Genomic DNA, 19,839 nt, shown 5'->3' with positions numbered 1-19,839 from the left:
TCTGGGCCACGCCGGGAAAGAGCTGGTGCTCCCCACCCAGCCTGCTGCCTGCTGTGGGGAGCACCCAGCACTCCTGCCATGGTTGCCATGTCTGGTTCTTCTGTCACCTCCCAGCAAGTCCCATCAGTTCTGTGCCTGATGAAAGATTTATCACTAGGGAACAAAATAAGGGTTTTCCAAAGCTTCAAGTCCTCCAGGAAGGTGATTTCTTAATTTCAGCTCGGCCACTTCCATAGACACTTGCTGACTGCTCCCGCCAGCAAAGCCTGTTTTCCTGCTTCTCATCCATCCCACCATCCATCCATGCATCCACCCACGGAGCCACCATCCATCCAAGCACCCTCATCCATCCAACCACCCACATCCATCCAAGCACCCATCATCCATCCAAGCACCCATCATCCATCCAAAGCACCCACAACCATCCAAGCACCCACATCCATCAATCCACCCGCCTCCATCCAGCCACCCACACCCATCCAGCCACCAACATCCACACAACCACCCATATCCACCCAACCACCCATATCCACCCAACCACCCACATCCATGTAACCACCCACCATCCACCCAGCCACCCACATCCATCCACCCATCCACCTACATCCATCCAACCATCCACCATCCACCCGTCCTTCCATCCATCTGATAAGCACCACTACGTGTGCGTTTTGTAGTCTGGTGGGTGGGAGTGCAGCCTCCGCTGCCCCAGTCCTGACTCCGTGGTTGGGCCGATTGTCTATGTCCTTGGGCAGCTTCTCAGCCTCTCTTATTCTCGACCTCACTTTCTGCACTGTGAGAAGCCATAAAGCAACTTGCTTCCGGCTTGCCTTGATTGTGCAGAGAGGCAACATATGTAACAAACTTACTAAAGACTAAAGTGTACTGTGCTTCCATTCCTGTTATCTGGGATACTTCCCCAGAGTGCTGTGATAGGGAACCCGACTCACCTCAGTCAGGAGACACTGAACTAGTTATAACAAGGAAAGATGAGTGTTTCCACTGGGAAGGAGCTGGGAGCAATGAAAACACAGCCAGGAAGACTCACTAGGTTTGAGGGTCAGGGCAGGAAGCCCTGGTGGACTGCCTTTGGCTGTGGGGGGAGGTAAGGGCGCCCTGGGGAGCAGGAGAGCCTGGTGCAGGGACCTAGGTGAGCGGAGACGGCGCCCAGACATGCTCATGTTTTCAGGCTGAGGGGACAGCCCGAAGATATGCTGTATTTATAAAAATTGTTAATGGAAACAAATTCATTGGCCAGTTAGTTCCTGCTGGCCAAAGCACAGTTAATGCTCTAAAAAAGAAGCAAAGCTCCAAAATGTTTTCTCCTTCTCTTTTATTCCTCTCTCCCATTTCCACTTGTGATTCTTCTGAGTCTGACCACATCTGGGGAGGGGTAGAAAAGGATTTTGGAGAAGGAAATGGCAACCCACTCCAGTATTCTTGCCTGGAGAATCCCAGGGACAGAGGAGCCTGGTGGCTGCTGTCCATGGGGTTGCACAGAGTTGGACATGATTGAAGCGACTTAGCAGTAGCAGCAGCAGAAAGGGATTTAAAACTTGAGACAATAAACAGATCACCTGCTTTGTTTAAATTGCTTTACCTGCTATCAATACAGTATTTGGCTTCAGGATTTTAGCTATGACCACAGGATGGACTGCAAAAACACTCGAGAGATCTAGAAGATTAATTTTCTCATTTTCACTGGAAGGCTCTATCTGGGAGGCGGGGGTGGGGGTGGGGGAGGTGGGGGGTGTGGGGGCGGTAGGGTGCAGCGGGGAGGGGAGGAATGCCAGACCCATTTACCTGGGAACCTGGTTTGAGTCTGAGTTCTAGAGTTAGAAGTACTTTCGGCTTGCGGCTGGAATCTGGGGTGCACAGTTTGGGGGTGGCTCTAGGCTACAGGATGAAGACCAGTCTGGTCACCCCTGCCAGCAGAGACTGGATTTGGACCCGATTTGGACCCAAGAGTTTAGTTCAGACTGTGTTTCAGAGAGGTTTGGAGAAAGCCAGCTGGGAGACGGGGAAGTTAGGGAGGCAGGGAAGTGGACGGCTAGGAGGGCCGTCTGAGCGGGGACGGAGGGGTATTCCTAATGGGCTCCGTTTTGGGTCCAGGCAGCCAGGTGGATGCAGACGCCCTTCTTCATCCAGAGCTGGTTTTGTTACCTTTGGTAGGCACAGCCTCCCTGCCAGGCGGGTCAGACAGGGACTTTACCGGCCCTGGCATCCTCCTTGGGAGGGGCTGGACTCCAGCCAGTTGCCAGTTTGGGCTCTTGTATCTATGACAACCACACAACTCATATTCCCTGGGCATTTCCATTTCAAATGCTCTGGCCTTTTGTTTGCACGGGTTCCTGTGTCATATTCGGAGTTCCCATTTTTAGTTGGGAAATAAGAGACTGCACGTCATTCTATCCCAGGGCCCAGGTAGAGGCCATAGGGCTCCGGGGAACATCCGCGATTCTAAGACCCAGCGGGTAGCAGAAGCAGGGCAGTGGGGGTGAGAATACACAGGGTTTGGGGCCAGAACACCGGCTCCAGGTTCTCCCCGGGCCGGGGATCCCTCCGCTCCGGGCCTCCCCTTCCCCATCTGTAACCGGAGGCGATAATGATACCCGTCTGGGCCAGCACCCCGCAGACCCCGGAGTAGCCCGCACGCAGCGGCAGTTCGCATGTCCGCGCTGGGGGCTCGGGACCCGGGGGGCGGGCGGGGGGAAGGCCCCGCCGACCCCGCCGCAGCTCCTGGGCGGGAGCCGGTGGGCGCAGCTCCCGAGTCCAGGTTCTGAACCTGTCGGAGCTCAAGGCTCCCCTCTTCCAGGCCGGAAGGCCGAGGCCCCTCACGGGCGTGTCCCGAAGCTAATGGCGACGCCACGCGGGGAGCCGCCGAGGCCGGCCGGGGGCGGCGGGGCGACGGGAGCCCCCCGGCGGCCCGCCGGGCCCGGGGACGGGGGCTCGGCTCTGCCCGGGGCGCCGCCGCGGGGCGCGCTCGGTGTGGCCGCCGCAGAGGCGCGCCGGCTCTCGCTGCGGCAGCGCCGCGCTCCCGCTCAGAAGGCGCAGCGGGGCCGAACCCGCCGCTACCAGCTCAGCTCAGCTCGGTCGCTCAGCGTGTCCGACTCGCGACCCCACGGACTGCAGCGCGCCGGGCCTCCCTGCCCTGCGCCGCCTCCCGGAGCCTGCTCCCGCCCGTCCAGTCGGTGGTGCCGCCCCGCCGCCTCACCCTCTGTCGTCCCCTTCTCCTCCCGCCTTCAGCCTCTCCCAGCACCGCGGTCTCTTCCAGGGAGGCACGACGCAGCGGGCGCGCGCCGCACGCGGTCCCTTTAAGGCGGCGGGCCGGGCCGAGGCGTTCTGGCCCTCGTCGCCGCCCGTAGCTCCCCTCTGAGAGGCCGGCTTTGTGCGTTGGCCCCGCCCCGCCCGCCTCCGCCCCCGGCGCCCGCGCACGCGCAGAGCCGCCCAGCCGCCCAGTCAGGCCCGGCCCGGCTCCCGCCCAGGCGGCGGCCGACGCGACGCCCGGAGCGCCCGCCTCGCTGCCCCCGCCGCCCCGGGCAGGTAAGCGGGGGCCGGCGGGCCGGCGGGCACGGCCCGGGCGGCGCGGGGCCGGGGCGGACGCCGGCGCCCCCCGCGCGCGCCGCCGCCGCACGTGTTCCGGGTGCAGCGCCGCCGGGCCTCGCAGCGCGGACGCCCCGGCCCCGCCGGACGCCGGGCCCCGCGGCCCTCCGCCCTGACGCGCGCCTCCGCGGACGGGCCCGCCCGGCCTCGGGGGCCTCCCCGGCCCGCGGCCCGCTGACCAGCCCCCGGCGCAGCCGCGCGCGGCGCCCGCCGTGCTCCCCGAGAGGCAGACCCCGGCCCGCGGCCGGCCCGCGCCCCTGCGCCTCAGCCTGCCGCCCTCCCGCCGCGCGGCCCAGGGCAGCCGCGCCGCCTTCTCCCCGGAGGGCCCGGCGCTGGCGCGTGGAACCTCAGGCCCCTGCAGCCCGGCCTGCGAGAGGCGTCCTGGGGGTGTGTACATGCTCCCCGGAGCCCCCTCACCCCGTCTCTTCCCGCCCAGGTTCCCTGTCGACGCTGGCAGGTCCTGAGCGACACACTGCCTCCGAGGTTGGCGAGGCTCCGTAGGAGGCAGAGAGGTAAGCTGGCGCGTCTGAGCACCCAGGGGGAGTGCCGGGAGCGGGGGTCCCAGCCTCTCCACCCGGCTCGTGGCCCCTCTCTCTTCCCAGGGGCGGGGGCCCAGGCTCTGGGGTGGAGCCCCCAGCGCTCTGCATTTCACCGGTTGACCAGGAGCCCACCCCACCCCCCAAGTCGGTTGGCTCAACCTTGGGTGGCCAGGCTCACTTGGGTGCCAAGAGGGGTCTGTTGGTAATTGCTCTGGAGGCCGGCTCCACACGTTAAGAGTCAAGCGATTGTATTTGCAAGAGTTGGGCTGGATTTCCGTGCGCTGATGTTTTGTGCAGTTAATAATTTGCAGGCGGAAGGGTTGGGCAGGGGTTGAGCTGGGAGGAGTCGGGCACCTTCTCTGTGAGACCCCTTTTGTATCCCTGCTCCTCACCTGAGGGCAGCAGGTTTGCGGCAGTCGAGCCTCACCTCACCTGCTGGTCTCGGCTTTTATGCTAACAGGAGCTACTCAGGCCTCAGAGCTGCCCTCCCATTCCGAACGGAGCCTCTTCTGTTCCCACTTGCCTTCGGCGAGGACACACCTCGGGCTTCCCTTCTGTCAGCCCTAGCTGTGGTCTGGCTCCCTCAGGGGCCGGCTTCTGTGAAACAGACCCTCCAGCTCTGGGCCTTGGCTCCTCTGCCCACCCCAGTGTGGCCACCCACCCAGGGGAAGGCAGCGCTTGGGTCCATTGGCGGGGCCTGGTTGCACTAAAGGCATTCACCAAGTAGCCAGTGCTTCTTGAGCTGCAGCTTCGTGCCTGCACCTTGCCCCCGGGCGGGTTTACTTACCAGTCCCTGGCCTCCCCGGCTCCGCTCCGGGTGCCCCCGCTCCGTCCCTAGGCTGCGATCCTTGCAGCAGGTGGCCGGCCGGGCACTCTGCACTGCTGTGCTGCGTGATGGTTTCTCTCCTCCTGAGGAGACTGGGGACATGCTCTTTTGGATGGCTTTCATTCATTCCACCTCGATGTGACTTCAGGTTTCAGTGCCAAGCTAGAACTTACAGTGTGTAAACTCCTTGGCTCACGGTGGTGCCAGCTTCTGGACTTGGATGGCCCGTGATGCTTGCGGGATATCTCGGTGGCTCTGCTCTGGAATAATGCCTTCCCTTGTGTTCAGAGTCACCTGGCCTCTGTGCCACGTATCCCAGTAACGGCATGCCCTCGTGTGATAGGGGAAGCCAGGCTTTTGCCATGCGGCGTCCCCCAGGTTCCTGTTTGCGCTGCAGTCTCTGCAGCGAGCTGGCTTGCAAGGTGTCCGGGAGTGCTTCAGGAGAAGGCTTCTAGGAAGGCCGGGCGGTGGGGACTCCACGGGCAGGGCTGGCTCCGGGCTGTGCTTTCCGGCTGCCTGGTCACCGCCTCACCGGGGACAGAGAGCCACTCGCTGATAGCGTTCCTCAAGGGGCCATGTGTCTGCAGCCTGCACTGCATGGCGGCCTTGGAGCCCGGGAGGAGGGCCGCGGGGGCTGCGCTCCTGCTCTCGCTGGGGGTGCTGTTGGGGACTTGGACGAGTTCCTGCAGCTCAGCTCCTGTCGCTTGGAATATTTGTTTCCTGATCAAGAGATCCTTGGTTACTTTTTAAATTATTATTAGTATACTTATTTGTTTCTGGCGCTGCCAAGTCTTGCTGCAGGGGCTTTCTCTTGTTACAGAGCACGGGCTCTAGGGTGCTTCAGTAGTTGCGGTTCCCAGGCTCTAGAGCGCAGGCAGAGTAGTTGTGTGCGGGCTTTGTTGTTCCACGGAACATGGGATCTTCCCAGACCAGGGATTGAACCCGTGACTCCTGCATTGGCAGATGGATTCTTTACCACTGAGTTACCAGGGAAGCCCTGATTCGTTTTAAGTGTATCAGGGGATCTTTGAAGAGAATTGCCTTTTGTCTGCCTGGACTTTGCTGTCTTTCTGCAGACACGCAGGTAACAAAGCAGGAAACGCCCCTGAAGGTGGGCTGGGCTCTGAAGGTCCTGGGCTCTGATCCGCAGGTGGGGCGAGAGCAGCAGTGTCTGGAAAGGCCTAGCGAGGAGATGGGTGGAGGGGACCCCAGTCTGGAGCAGCACCTGCTGCAGGACTCAGCAAGGTCATCCGGTGTGTGTGCTTTTTTCTGGACGTTAACTTTTTAATATGTTTTATCTGTAAGTTTGTTTATTTTTGGCTGGACCATGCGGCGTATGGGGTCTTAGTTCCCCGATCAGGGATCACACCCGTGGAGAAGCAGACTCTTAACCAAGGGACCACCCGGTGGGTCCCTCGAGGGCACCCATCTTTGCAGCGTGGTTTGTGTCGGCCTGTCCCCCGCTGCAGGCTTGGACCGGCAGACGCTCTCCCACGGCGCGTCCTCCACTCGGGGCTGTGACCTCTTCGCCCGGGGCGCTGCCGAGCCATGGCGACCGAGGAGAAGAAGCCGGAGACGGAGGCCGCCCGAGCACAGCCCACCCCGTCATCCTCTGCCACACAGAGCAAGGTGTGTCCCCTGGGGCCCTGGGAAACCGCCAGGGCATGGAGGCTGCGAGATGCTCTTAAATGTTATTTCAAGCACATAAGCCTGTTCTTCCTCCCCACTGAAATAGTGCCGGCTTTTGCTCCAAACCACATTCCCAGCCAGCGCTTTTACAGGCTGTGTTGGGGATGCCTCATCTGTCACCTGGGGTGGGGGCTTTGTCAACCCTTGGTCTTGATCGTAAGAGTCTCTGTGGGACCCAGACAACGTCTCTTGTTAAGCTCCCCAACTCTGGTCCCACCCTTCCCTGTGGAGGTAGCCCGCAGGCAACAGGCAGGTCTAAGGGCACAGGATTCAGGGGAGCTTGGGGAGGCGGACATCGGGATGGGTGGGGGGCTGCTGAAGCAGGGCTGGCATTGCTGGGGCTCCCAGCTGCACGGTGGGGGGCGGGTGCTTCCGGGAGGTGCCCCCGTGTTTCTAGTCTTGATGGCAGAGTACGGGAGAAGCAGGGCTGCAGCGGGAAGTCCGGGCTCAGGGTTAGGCACATGTGTTCAGGCGATGAGGGCTCTCGGAGGCGCTGTCCAGAGCCTGACCTTAGCCTTGGGCACCGTGTCCAGACTGGCGGTCAGTGGGCGGCGGGGTAACTGTTTGCTGACCAGCGCTTTCTTTAGCAGCCCACACCGGTGAAACCAAACTACGCTCTTAAATTCACCCTGGCCGGCCACACGAAAGCTGTGTCCTCCGTGAAGTTCAGCCCGAACGGGGAGTGGCTGGCGAGTTCGTGTAGGTGCCCCCGCCCTGTGACCTGCTGGTTGAGACTGCAGAGACGGGCCGGGGCGGGGGAGCCTGGTGACAGGTGCTGAGGACCGCGGCTCCTCGGGTGTGGCTGTGGGCAGCCCAGGCGTTGACTGGAGACGTTGATTGCCTTTCATTCCTTTTTTTCAGCTGCAGATAAACTCATTAAGATTTGGGGAGCATACGATGGGAAGTTTGAGAAAACCATCTCCGGTCACAAGCTGGTAGGTCTCTGCCCTGCCCTGACTGAAGCTGCTGCTGGGCGTGGGGGGCCCAACTCCCAGGCCTGTCAGGTTAAGGTCAGAGCCCCCCGCTTGGGCCTCCTCCCCAGTTTTTTAGGTAGTGATCTGCCTCCCAGCTTTGATCTCAGGTGCGTTTGTGCCCTACTGCAGGCCTGGCAGAGCCCCAGGGAACAGGTTTCTGGGCCTGGCCTGTGTGTCCATCTGTACGGTCAGCCCGAGCTGAGGGCGTGATGTCTGGTTACCTTCAGTTGGACGTTGGGGGTCTGACTTTGGCTGGCTAGTCCCGTTTTGTCAAAGCAATGACCGTATGTCTCCTCCCGCAGGGCATATCCGACGTGGCTTGGTCATCAGATTCTAACCTCCTTGTTTCCGCTTCAGATGACAAAACCCTGAAGATCTGGGACGTGAGCTCGGTAAGCCCCGGGGACACGGTGCGGCTGGTGAGCGGCTGTGTGTTGTGTCATCAGGCGCTTTACCGCTGTTGCGGGTTGGGTGGGGCGGGTTCACCCTGACCCCGCTATTTGGGGAAATAACCACCAGGAATGCTGTTACTTTAGGGAAAGTGTCTGAAAACCCTAAAGGGACACAGCAATTACGTCTTTTGCTGTAACTTCAACCCCCAGTCCAATCTCATCGTCTCGGGCTCTGTGAGTGTGTGGCTCCCCTGGGTGGGGGGGGTCTCCCGGGCTGCTCGTGGAGGGGCTCGGGGCCGGGGGGGCTGTCCCCTCTGCTCCGCCCCGCGGAACCGCCGTCACCTCTCCCTTTGCCTTCAGTTTGACGAGAGCGTGCGGATATGGGACGTGAAGACAGGGAAGTGCCTCAAGACCTTGCCGGCCCACTCGGACCCCGTCTCGGCCGTGAGTCCCGCCGGCAGAGGCCAGGCTCAGGGACCCATGCCCGGGGGGTGGGAGAGGGGGCGGGGAGGCGCCCCTGCCTGGGGTCTGCAGGAGCCGAGCGGTGCAGGTGTGGCCACCAGTGCGGTGAGTGTGACACGGAGGTGACCGTGACTGTGGGCAGAGCGTCTCGGGGCCGCAGCGGCCAGTCGTGGGGAGACGGGGGAAGTGTCCTCCCCGCGTGGTCCACAGTGGCTGTTTTGGGCATCCCTGTGCGCGGGGTGAGTGTGCGAGGGTTAAACTACCCATGTGTCATAAACTCATGTACGAATTAGGCAAAGTGTCTCTTTGTCAACAAAAAGCCAGAGATGGTTTTTTAGCCAGGTTTACCTTTTGAAAAGTAGAAGGAATCACGTGTGAACAGGCTGTCTGTTGTTACCGAGCGGTTGGTCCCTCTCGGGCCTTGAAGTCCTGTCGGTTTACACTTTCTCAGCCCGTGTCTTGCTGATGCTGTGCTCAGAGCTGTGACCTTTTGGGGATGCGTAATGAGCTGGTTATTGCCACCTAGCTTATTTAACTTATATGCAGAGTACATCATGAGAAACACCGGGCTGGAGGAAGCACAAGCTAGAATCAAGATGGATGGGAGAAATATCAATAACCTCAGATATGCAGATGACACCACCCTTATGGCAGGAAGTAAAGAGGAACTAAAAAGCCTCTTGATGAAAGTGAAAGAGGAGAGTGAAAAGATTGGCTTGAAGCCCAACATTCAGAAAACTTAAGATCATGGCATCCAGTCCCATCACTTCATGGCAAACAGATGGGGACACAGTGGAAACAGTGACAGACTTTATTTTCTTGGGCTCCAAAATCACTGCAGATGGTGACTGCAGCCATGAAATTAAAAGATGCTTGGTCCTTGCAAGAAAAACTGTGACCAACCTAGATAGCGTATTAAAAAGCAGAGACATTACTTTGCCAACAAAGGTCCGTCTAGTCAAGGCTATGGTTTTTCCCGTGGTCATGTATGGATGTGAGAGTTGGACTGTGAAGAAAGCTGAGCGCTGAAGAATTCATGCTTTTGAACTGTAGTGCTGGAGAAGACTCTTGAGAGTCCCTTGGACTGAAAGGATATCCAACCAGTCCATTCTAAGGGAGATCAATCCTGGGTGTTCATTGGAAGGACTGATGTTGAAGCTGAAACTGCAATATTTTGGCCACCTGGTGCGAAGAACTGACTCATTGGAAAAGACCCTGATGCTGGAAAAGACTGAAGGCGGGAGGAGAAGGGGACGACAGAGGATGAGATGATTGGATGGCATCACCAACTCGATGGACATGAGTTTGGGTGAACTCCGGGAGTTGGTGATGGACAGGGAGGTCTGGCAAGCTGTGGTCCATGGGGTCGCAAAGAGTCAGACATGACTGAGCAACTGAACTGGATGAGCTGGTTGAAGCCGCCTGCCATGTGCTGGCCCTCGGACATGGCCCTGCTTGGCCCCGTGTCATGACCTATGCCTGGGGCCGCAAAGAGGGTGCCCGCTGCAGTTTTTAAAATACGTGTCCTCCAGTGCACCCCTGCTGTTGGAGGGAGGGGTGCTGCAGGTCAGGGTGTCCTGCTCCAGCTCTGCCTGCTTGGGTAAGGGTCTGGGGCTCCTTCCGGCTCTCTGCCTGCCAGTGGCCCACGCTTTCTGCTGGTCCCCCCAACGAACGCTGACTGGCGGCTCTCACTGTGTGGAGAGGGAGGGGTGCAGCCCAGCTCTGCTGAACAGGCTGGCACGCCTGTGCCGCGGCGCCCGTGGGCGGGTGTTGGCAGAGCCCGGGTCTGCATGCTGTTTGGTGTGTGGCCCGCACTGTGGCTGTCTGCCCTCACCCAGCGCTGCTGCAGAGGGACACCTCAGTGTGTTTGCTGGCTGTGGCCTGTGAATGTGGTCAGGAACAGGGCGGAGCGCGGTGCAGGCTTTGGGCCCACTCAGCATCACCTGCAAGGGGTTTCCATCAGATCACAGTTTGCAGGTTCAAAGGGTTGATTGTGATGAGCTCAGGTGCTGCAAGCCTGAGACGGTCGCTCTGGGAGGCTGCGGAACACGTGCGGTAGAGGGCGGGGAGAGGCAGCATGGGGGAGCCAGGCGGAGCCGCCCGGGCAGCGTCTCGACTGAGGTGTGAGGGTGTGTGAGGCGCCGAGCCCCTCAGGTTTCCAGGACTCTCTGCGCCGAGAAGGGAGTGTCAGCTGTCCCGCCGGTACTTTCTGGCGCTGGTTCCGTGTTGAAGTCGTGTTTCAGATGCGGCGTGTGTGTCTGCTCAGTCCCCGCAGTCGTGTCTGACTGTGCACCCCCACGGACTGTAGCCCACCTGGCTCTGTCCATGGGATTCCCCAGGCGAGGACACTGGCGTGGGCTGCCACGCCCTCCTCCAGGGGACATCAGGCTCGTTTCAGCCGTTACTTCCCTGCTGCAGCTGCTGAGAGGTGGATGGGGCGCGCATGGCCCTGTCACGGGCCCTGCGCCGTGTGGACAGCGATTCTCCCAGCCGTGGTCCCAGACTAGCCTCTGCTGGGAGCGTGGGAGAGACACCCATTCTCAGGGCCCTCACACAGGACAGGCATCACACACAGCAGCAAGCACGATGTTTCCACTGGGGTCATTTGTTGTAAAACGGCTTGTCCTGCCCAGGACTGGAACTTCTGACGGTGATTGCTCTTGCTGCTCAAGCAGAGAGTCAGTCGGGAAAAAGAGGACAACCAAAGACCAGCCAGTCAGGGGAAGGGGCTGGTCAGGTGGCTCTTGCTCATCAGCTGTCTCGCCTGTCCCTGTCGTGGGTAGAGTCAGGCATTCAGGTAAAGCCTCCGGTGTGGAGACAGCCCAGGCCAGCCTCCCACCTGGAGGTTGCGCCTCTTCCTAGGCACACGGTTTGGAGCAGCCTGGATCGTGTTCCCACCTTGTCTGGAAAGCTCACACTGGCTTGGGTTTCCCAGGGGTCGGTGTCCGGGCACTCGGAGCAGTGATCTGGGCATCTTTTGGTTCTGGGGGGTGCTCGGTGGGCAGGGGTACGCGCATGAGTGAAAGCTCGCAAGTGTCTGATTAAGTAGGCGTCTCTCCTGACTTTTCTTTCTGGATGGAAGCTGTGGTCAGGTCACCGTCATGTCTATGTCCACAGACAGGCCCCGGCCAGCTGGGCCTCTCCCCGCGGAGCAGGGGGTCTGGGTTGGCCGTGTTTGTTACTTTGCACCAGTGCGTTCTGTAGTCCGTGATTGAAATACTCCAGACATTTCAGGGTTGGTTTTCGTTGTGTGGCTCCGTCTTCCGTCATGAAGCAAACCTGCTTGAGACGCCAGGTGAGAGTGAGCATCTCGTGCATGTTGCTCACGCGTCTCTGTCAGGGTTCAGGGGGTCGGGAGCACCCAGAGCTGCCCCATGTGTGTGTCTGTGTCGTGGGGTTGCTGTCCGGGAGCCGGCCCGGTGAGCCGCGTCTGTTGGTGATGCTCCCAGAGTGAGCTTCCCCCGCTTCATCCTCAGGTCCACTTCAATCGAGACGGATCCTTGATCGTCTCCAGCAGCTACGACGGCCTCTGGTAAGTGACAGTCTCACTTGACTAAACCAGCGAGTGGTTAAAGGCCTTCCCTTGCACTGTTTGTGCCTCTGGGCGTCCGGCTGAAGCCTCTGTCGCTGGGCAGAGTGGGGTGGGGGAGCCGCAGCTGTCCTGGACGTGGCTCCTTGTGGGCCCTGAAGGGTGGGCGTCCTAAGCTCGTGGCCCCGGTGGGGGGTGGGGGTGGAGGAAAGCTGTGCTGACGTGCGCATCCTCGAGTGTCCTGTTGGGGACGTCAGGGTCCTGAGCAGGTGGTGAGAGCGCAGGTCCCATCCCAGGGGGCGTGTTGGGGAGGGCAGGTGGGGGCCCGTCTCAGGAGCACAGTGTCTGAGGTCAGGCCCGTGGCCTTGACACCTGCAGCGGCAGTGCTGTCTGGACGGTGTGAGGCGTGCATGGAAATGTAGGGAGAAGGCTTTAAGCTGACCTCGGCACGTGTGAGGGCAGAGCGGCGTCACAGCGGTCCCTGGCCAGGCCCGTGGCCCACAGGGACTCCGCAGCTACGGGGGAGAGACAGCGGCGTTAGAAACGTGTCCGCGTTTAGTGGCAGCAGCAGAGAGAATCTAGAGGAACGAAGGTGAAGTGTGTAAGAGGCCGTGGCAGAGCCGGAGCGCGCGTGCGCGGCCGTGCCAGTGGGCTTGGCTGAGCCCGGCGGGAGAAGCCGTCAAGTGTGGGTCAGAAGCCCTCCGACCGCCTGCTTTCAAGAAACACACCTGAAACAGCACGTGTCGGTCCTGGCTCGGGAGAGAGGGTGGGTGGGGTGCCGGGCAGATACAAGGCAGAGACGGGGCGAGCAGGTGGAGCTGCAGGAGGCCGAGGGGTTCAGGACCGGCCGGGGCTGTGCGGAAGGCCTGGCCGTGTGGGACCCAGTGTGTGCGAGCGCGCTCAGCTGGCGGCGGCTCTGCAGCAGGGCCCCTGGGGCGCGGCAGGGCTGACCATGCCTGCTACGTGCAAGGAGCCGTGTGTGGCCTGGGGATAGGCCGCACGTCCTCGTTTGCTTCATTACTCAGCGCAACTTGGCATTTCCAGCTAACGTGATAAGAAGAGCAAGTCATCACGTGAGGAGTGGATCGAGGCTGATCTCTAGGTCATGGGGTGTCGTGCTGGCAGAAACCGCACATGCGCTGAGGCTGGATTGGCGTGACGCCTGCACGTCCAGCCGGGGAGTATCGGCTCTTAGAACGGGCTCTCTTGTCCCTGAACCAGAGGCCATCCAGACGAGTGCCCATGATAACGCTGTTTGTGTGAAGAGCGCTGCCCCCAGGGCTGCGTGCTTGGCGTGCCGGCGCCTGGAGAGCCTGCAGGGGGGCAGGTCGGGCAGGTGGCCTTGGAGCCAAGGGTGCTGAGCGGGCCGGGCATGCCCTCCTCCGCTGTCTCCCCGTGGCGCTGGGAGGGCGAGTGAGTGAAAGGTGTCAGGACGGGAGGCGGGCCCGGGCGACTGTGGTCACCGCTGTGTCTGTTGCTTTGCAGTCGGATCTGGGACACTGCCTCGGGCCAGTGCCTGAAGACGCTCATTGGTGAGTGGGGGCGGCCTGCAGCCTGCCCTACGGAGCCACCCTTTCTCCCGCGGGGGCTCCTCCTCTCCTGCCGTCCCCCTTTCCCCGCTCCTTCCTGCTCAGCTCTGCTGTCCAGCCTGGCTAGGGCCCTCAGCGAGCCCCGTCTGCTGGGGCTGGGGGCTCTGGGCTCTGCAGACGGTGGGGGGCACTGAATGGGAAGGCAGCCTGTTGTGTGTGGCAGTGGTGCCGCTGGGCAGGGTGTGTGTGTAGCCAGAGGGTGGCTGAGAGGCCCCAGGGCCTTAGGCCTGGGAGGCTGATGGGGGCAGGGAGGGGTGACTGTCGGGGAGGCCAATCTCTGAGTCCCGATGGAAGGCCTCTACTGTGAAGGGTGAGTTGGCAGGCTCCATGGGCTGGGCTTGCCTCCTGCCCCTGGCTGTCATGGGAGCAGGCGTGGTTCTGAGGGTCTGCTCCAACCACCGTCATAGGACTGTGCAGGTCGGGTGGGTGGCTTCAACAGCAGAATCCTGTGCCCACGTCTGGAGGCTGGAGCCCACGGTCAGAGCGTGGCAGGGCTGGCTCTGATTGGGGCCTATCCGTGGCCTTCCCTGTGAACCATCCATGGGTGGGTGTCCCCACCTCTTCCTGCAGGCCACAGGATGCTGGTCAGATCGGCTTGGCCCCCGCAGACTGCCCAGCCGCCTTATCTGACATAACCTACCTCTGAGGCGCGGTCTGCGGGGCCAGGCTTAGGACAGGAGGGCAGGGAGGGCCCCTGGTGGCCTTTGCGTTTTTCTTGCTCTGCGAGCTCTGACTGAGACGTTGCCTGTGTGTCTCGTGGTATTGTCCCCCCGGTCTGGGCACCCCCGCCGGTGCTGTGTCCTTGCGCCCGTGGCAGAGTGAGGGCTCCTACCTGAGCTCGTGGCAGCCCTGTGGCTGGGCGGGAGCCGAGACCCAAGGTTACAGGCAGCCACAGCTGCCTCCCGCCCTTTCCGAGCTTGGCTCTGCGGCGTCAGGCCCTTAGGCCATCCTTGGAAGAGCCTGTCCCAGCTGCGGGGCGGCCCTCATGCGCCCCCCTGTGCCTTTCCAGTGTCCGCCCAGCAGAGGGAGCAGCGGCCCCCCATGCGCGAGGCGCAGGCCTGGGTGCCCCAAGGTGGTAAAGCGCGGGCCGGCCCCGGTGCTTGGGATCAGGGCTACGCGACCTCTCACCAGGGTGCACTCGTGGCTCCTCCCTAGGCGGGGGCAGCTCGATCACCAGGCCACGTGCCTCCCAGGCAGGCCCTGCCCAGCCAACAGCTCCAACCCGCCTCCCCGGGGCCCCTGGGCACGCTGGACCCCAAGCGTCAGGAGCAGGGGTGTGGGCGTGACATCACTAGGTGGTTTCCAGGGAGAACCTGCACTGACCCACCGTGACCTTCAGGAGAACCGCCGCCACGATTCAGCGGGGCCGCCACGTCCTCAGGGCAGCTGGTGTGGCAAGCCCCGCTGCAAGACAGCCACCCTGAGGCCTTCTCTGTGCCCTGAGTGGAAGTGGCCCGGGGGTGGCTGAAGGCCCGGCCTCCTGAGGCCAACTGGCCACAGGGCCTTTGTTCCTGAAGCTGTCCTGTCCGGGGGTCACGGGGCAGAGCAGCTCTCACGCTGGCACGAGTGGTGGGCGGTGGCAGCAAGGGCACGCATGGTGGTGACCTCACTGGGTGGTGTTGGGGGAGCCCCCCGGCAGTCAGTGCTCTCTGGCAGCCATGTATGTGCCCCACGCAGATGACGACAACCCTCCTGTGTCCTTCGTGAAGTTCTCTCCGAACGGCAAGTACATCCTGGCCGCCACCTTGGACAAGTAAGCGCTGCCGTGCCTGCCTGGGGTGGGTGTGCGGCCAGGCCCCAGCCCGAGACTGTCCCGCCCTGCCAGGACCACGCCGGAGGCCCATCTATGCAGCTGGAGCTTAGATCCTCAGCTCCTGGTCACCGGGGACCCTCCTGTCCGAGGGGTGGTGGGCACTGTGGTGCTCCTGCTTCTACTGGGCGTGCTGCTTCTCCCCGACAAGCTGCGGGCGGGTGTCACTGGCCGTCAGCTGCCCTCCTGGGGGTTGTTGGGGCTTGGTCTCCTGTGCATGGTGGGCTGCCCACAGGTGGGCTCGCAGGGTCCACCCCCAGGAGGAGGAAGGACCGTTGCTGAAATCTGTGCTGGACAGGGCTTCCCATGCCCCTCCTTAGGGGCACCGTGGACAGGGCTTCCCATGCCCCTTCTTAGGGGCACTGTGGACCCTTTACCCGCGTTACACTTGGTAGCTTCCTGTGGAAAAAAAAAAAAGGTCTGTGAGCTGCAGGTGCCTGGGGCTCCCATGGTCCGCTTGAGCATCCTCATCCCCCGGCCGCCTCACGGGGTCCCTGCCCCAGGCACTGTGTACTGACCCGGCACCTCTGCCTTGCAGCACACTGAAGCTCTGGGACTACAGCAAAGGCAAGGTGGGTGACTACAGCAAGGGTCTCCGGGCCTCCCAAGGGCCCTGGGCTGTGGCCGCAGGGCGCACAGCGGGACTATGTGGAGTTGGTTTGGTGTAAACGTCCCCACAATGCGGGTTACAGCTTGGCCCGGGTGGGCTGTGGGGTGGGGCTCACGGTGCTCACAGAGCCAGCCTTCCAGTCACGGCTGGAGGTCACCTGGGATGCAGGGCGGCCGTGACTGAGCGGCGGCCCCGGCCCTTTCAGTGCCTGAAGACGTACACGGGCCACAAGAACGAGAAGTACTGCATATTCGCCAACTTCTCCGTCACCGGCGGGAAGGTGAGTCGTCTGCCAGCCCAGCGGCTCCCTGGTCCCTCTTGCAGGCGGGCCTGGTCCTCTCACCCATAGAACAGGCAGGAACTTTCTGGGTGGTATTGGTATGAAGACTCCTTCTGCAAACTGCTTGTTTGGGGACGTCCTGCCCCCTCTGCCTGGGCCCCATTGGTACCCGCCTCACCCTCAGGCTCAGGCGGGCGCCCTGTGATGAGTGGCTGGGCCTTGACTGACGGCCAGCGTCCTGGAAGCCACCCCGAGGCGAGCGGCGGGTGGTGGGATGGCATCTGGACGTGGGTGCTGTACGCCCTGCTGGGGCCATGGGCGCAGAGTGTGGTCCGGCCACACGGGCGCCCTGACCCAGCTCTCTCCTCGTTGCACCCAGTGGATCGTGTCGGGCTCGGAGGACAACCTGGTCTACATCTGGAACCTGCAGACCAAGGAGATCGTGCAGAAGCTTCAGGGCCACACAGGTGAGTGGGGTGTCTGCTGCCGCTGTCACCACCCGGCGCCTGGGACACCCACCCCAGCTGCTCTGGGAGCCCCTCCTCGTTTGCAGGTGCTGGGGCGGCGCCTCCTGGTGCAGGGCTGTCAGGGGACGGTCTGGCCCCAGCTTTAACCGCTCGTTCCCGGCAGCCAGCTACCCCGCTCTGAAGTCCCTGTAGCCTGTGGTCTCCCGAAAGTGGCCGGGGCCCTGTGTGGAGATGGCGCCGTCGACCCGGGCTCCTCCTGGGCACCCCCTCCATGCTCCTCTCCCCAGCGCTCAGGGGTCAGCAGTGTGGAGCCCTTAGAGAGCTGCCTGGGGCGACACCCTCTCCCTAAGAACGCACATCCTCTGGGAGCAGGGCTTGCCCCTGCCCCGCGCCTTTGGCCTCCGCTGTCAGCTTGTGGCTTCTGCGCGGGCAGGATGATCAGAGGCTCACTTGAAGCCGCCCCAGCCAGAGGGAAAATGCTGGGGTTCCATTTCCTGAAAAGCTATAAATGCACTGACCTGCCTGACGCCAGGGGCAGTTCATGACGGGATCTGCTGGGCCCACCCTGGGTGGACTCACAGAGGCGGCCCCGTGGGGCATCAGGGCCCATGCGGGGGGGGCAGCTCTGGTCCAGGTGTGTGTGGGGGGTGTGATGTCCGCATTGCGAGCTTGCCGGTGGCCCCGGCATGCCTCTGGCCCCGGCATGCCTCTGGCCCGTGGGGCACCCCTTGCCTCGCCGGGGTCTGGGTGGAGCCCCCTGCTGTCCTCCCGCCCTGAGCCCTGGCTCTGTGTGCTGAGCGCAGGGTGGGCGGCCCCGTGGGGAGGGCTGGCCCGTGAACCGACGTGAACCATCTGTTTGCAGACGTCGTCATCTCGACGGCATGCCACCCGACAGAGAACATCATTGCCTCGGCCGCCCTGGAGAATGACAAGACCATCAAGCTCTGGAAGAGTGACTGCTAGGCCTGAGGTGCCGGGCACTGCCGGGAAGTCCACCCGGACTGGCGGGAGCGCAGCTCTTGGAGGGGCTCCCGGTCCAGGCCTGGGGACCGGTGGGGCTTGGACCTGAGCTGCCTGTGAAGAAACTTGGCTGGGGTGTGTCTCCCACTTGAGGGTCTGGAAGTTGCTGGTGACATTTTTGCCAATTCCTTTCTCACCGTCCGGGGAAGAGTTCCTAGTCTGTATTGTGTTCAGAGTCCACAGGAATATTGTGTTCAAAGAGTCCACAGAAATTTTTAATTTTTTATTACAAAAAGGTGAAGTTCAATTTATCACGAGTTGTGTTTTTTTCCGGTAACTGTTCTGTACCGTTTCTGCGATTTTATCACCCAGCGCCAGCGCTATGACCGTTGCCGCCGTGGTTTCGGCTGCCAGCCTCGGAGGGCCGTCCCTCGTGTGTGTTCAGTGACGCTCTGGTGACAGCGTCCTGCCTGTGACCACATGTCCTGAGTTTGTCTGGGGAGCACAGAGCGCTCACTGCGTGATGTCCATGGAAAAGCCTGTGCTTTGAGGTCGTTGCCCCCGTGATGCTGGCGTGGGGACCACCCTCAGTGCTTCTGTTGGTCCCATGGCTGGTCACACGACAAGCAGCACCCCGAGCCGTGCTGATGGCAGCTGAGCGCACGTGTACACGTGCAGCAGCTGAGTTGTCACCCGGCACGATGTCTCACAGTCGGCAGGAGGTTGAAAGGATTTTTGACAGATCCCCCGAATGACGTGTCCACTGTCTCCATCCCCGCGGAGCCCAGGACCGCAGAGGACTAGCCAGTGCCCTGCTGGCTCACGACACGTAGGTGTGGGGCTGCGGGCAGGCGGTAGGGTTCCTCGTTGCAGAGACACCCAGGCCCCTGTGATGAGTCATGGTCCATGGCAGACGCTGGTGAGGGCAGGGGCGGGCAGCCCTGGTCTGGTCCCCCCGCTATCAGCCTCAGGATGGGTGGGCTCGGGAGCTGGCTCCTCACAGGGAGATGGTGTCATCCACCTGCCTTGCCCACCTGGGCTCTGATCAGGGGCCTCTTCCTGCCAGCGGGACTGTGGAGTTGGGGGCGCTGACTGCAGGGCAGCATGGTCAGGGAGCTGCTGCCATCCACGGGGGCCCCTCCCCGCAGCGGGTCCACCTGGCGTCCTGAGACCTCTGCAGTGGAGGCGTGTCCCTTGCCCAGGAGCGGGTGGCGAGGCCAGTCTTCGGCCTCCAGAGGGCCCTGCGGGGGGGGAGCAGGAGGCCACCGCCCAGCGGCCGCTGTGGCAGTAAAGACTGTCATAGCATCTGGGGACGGACCTGCCGCTGCCTCCCCAGGCTCCCCTTCAGAAGCAGAAATGCCGGCGGCTCGGCTGTCGTAGGAATGAACCGCTCCAGCGTAGGGACCCCCGGGCCTGCAGCACCTGAGCGTCTGGGCGGGAGATGCTGAGGCCCCGTGCCGGCGGCGGCCTTGGTTTTCCCTGGATTCTTCGGGTGTTATTGGTTCTGGTGTCGGACTCGCCTGGGGCAGCGGCATGTGTGCAGAGTGCCGTGTCCTTGAACATAGTTTATTTTTTCTACATTTGAATTCTCTGTTGTAGATTTATGTAAAAATGCTTTCTCTTTTTGAAAATAAAGAATCTCCTGTCTTGTAATTTTGTCCCCAAAGAAGCACTTAGCTTTCTTAACGTGTAGCTGTTACCGGGGTGGGCGGGGCAGGAGTGGACCGTGGGGGCAGGAAGAGCATGAAGGCAGAGGGTGACTCGGCCTGTGCACACTCGACAGAGGCTTTACTTCAGTGTTGAGGAGACCTGTAAGATGCGATGACGGGGTCAAAGGCAATTTCTACACAGGCGACAGGAAATGGGTTTGCAGAGGGATTCAAACCTGGTAAAAATCCATAGGACACTAATGAGGGACATCCCACGGGGCCCAGTTTGACCTTTCTGAGGATAAGGGTCTGTGGACAGCTGCAGTGACGGTTGTGAGATGGCCCTAAGACCGCAGCGGGGACCTCTGCACGGCACTGACTGGACACCTGGCCGTCTTACTGTGGCCTGTTTCAAGGTCACGTGGGTTTTCCTGACATTAGACCTGTTCATCAAAAGGCT

At 61.8% G+C, this 19,839-nt stretch overlaps 1 protein-coding gene across 2 annotated transcripts; it reads left to right on the top strand.

Annotated features, from left to right (window-relative positions):
- The first annotated feature begins 3,432 nt into the window (after nucleotides 1-3,432).
- WDR5 (WD repeat domain 5) lies at nucleotides 3,433-18,037 on the top strand. Of its 2 annotated transcripts, none has more exons than XM_055399654.2 (15): nucleotides 3,433-3,543; nucleotides 4,040-4,115; nucleotides 6,438-6,597; nucleotides 7,248-7,356; nucleotides 7,519-7,592; nucleotides 7,934-8,023; nucleotides 8,168-8,257; nucleotides 8,384-8,467; nucleotides 11,962-12,017; nucleotides 13,500-13,546; nucleotides 15,281-15,356; nucleotides 15,952-15,985; nucleotides 16,229-16,303; nucleotides 16,683-16,770; nucleotides 17,633-18,037. In XM_055399654.2, the coding sequence occupies exons 3-15, from the start codon at nucleotides 6,517-6,519 to the stop codon at nucleotides 17,731-17,733; spliced, it is 1,005 nt and encodes a 334-aa protein (XP_055255629.1). In that variant the 5' UTR covers nucleotides 3,433-3,543; nucleotides 4,040-4,115; nucleotides 6,438-6,516; the 3' UTR covers nucleotides 17,734-18,037. The 2 variants fall into 2 exon arrangements, with proteins under 2 accessions (XP_055255629.1, XP_055255628.1); XM_055399653.2 differs by having other exon boundaries at nucleotides 7,245-7,356.
- The last annotated feature ends 1,802 nt before the right edge of the window (nucleotides 18,038-19,839 follow it).

The sequence above is a fragment of the Moschus berezovskii genome, chromosome 11 (assembly GCF_049115385.1).
Source record: "Moschus berezovskii isolate FMDL1 chromosome 11, NW_MosBer_1.0, whole genome shotgun sequence".
Lineage (NCBI taxonomy): Eukaryota > Metazoa > Chordata > Mammalia > Artiodactyla > Moschidae > Moschus > Moschus berezovskii.
This window is presented reverse-complemented; position numbering and strand designations above follow the sequence as displayed.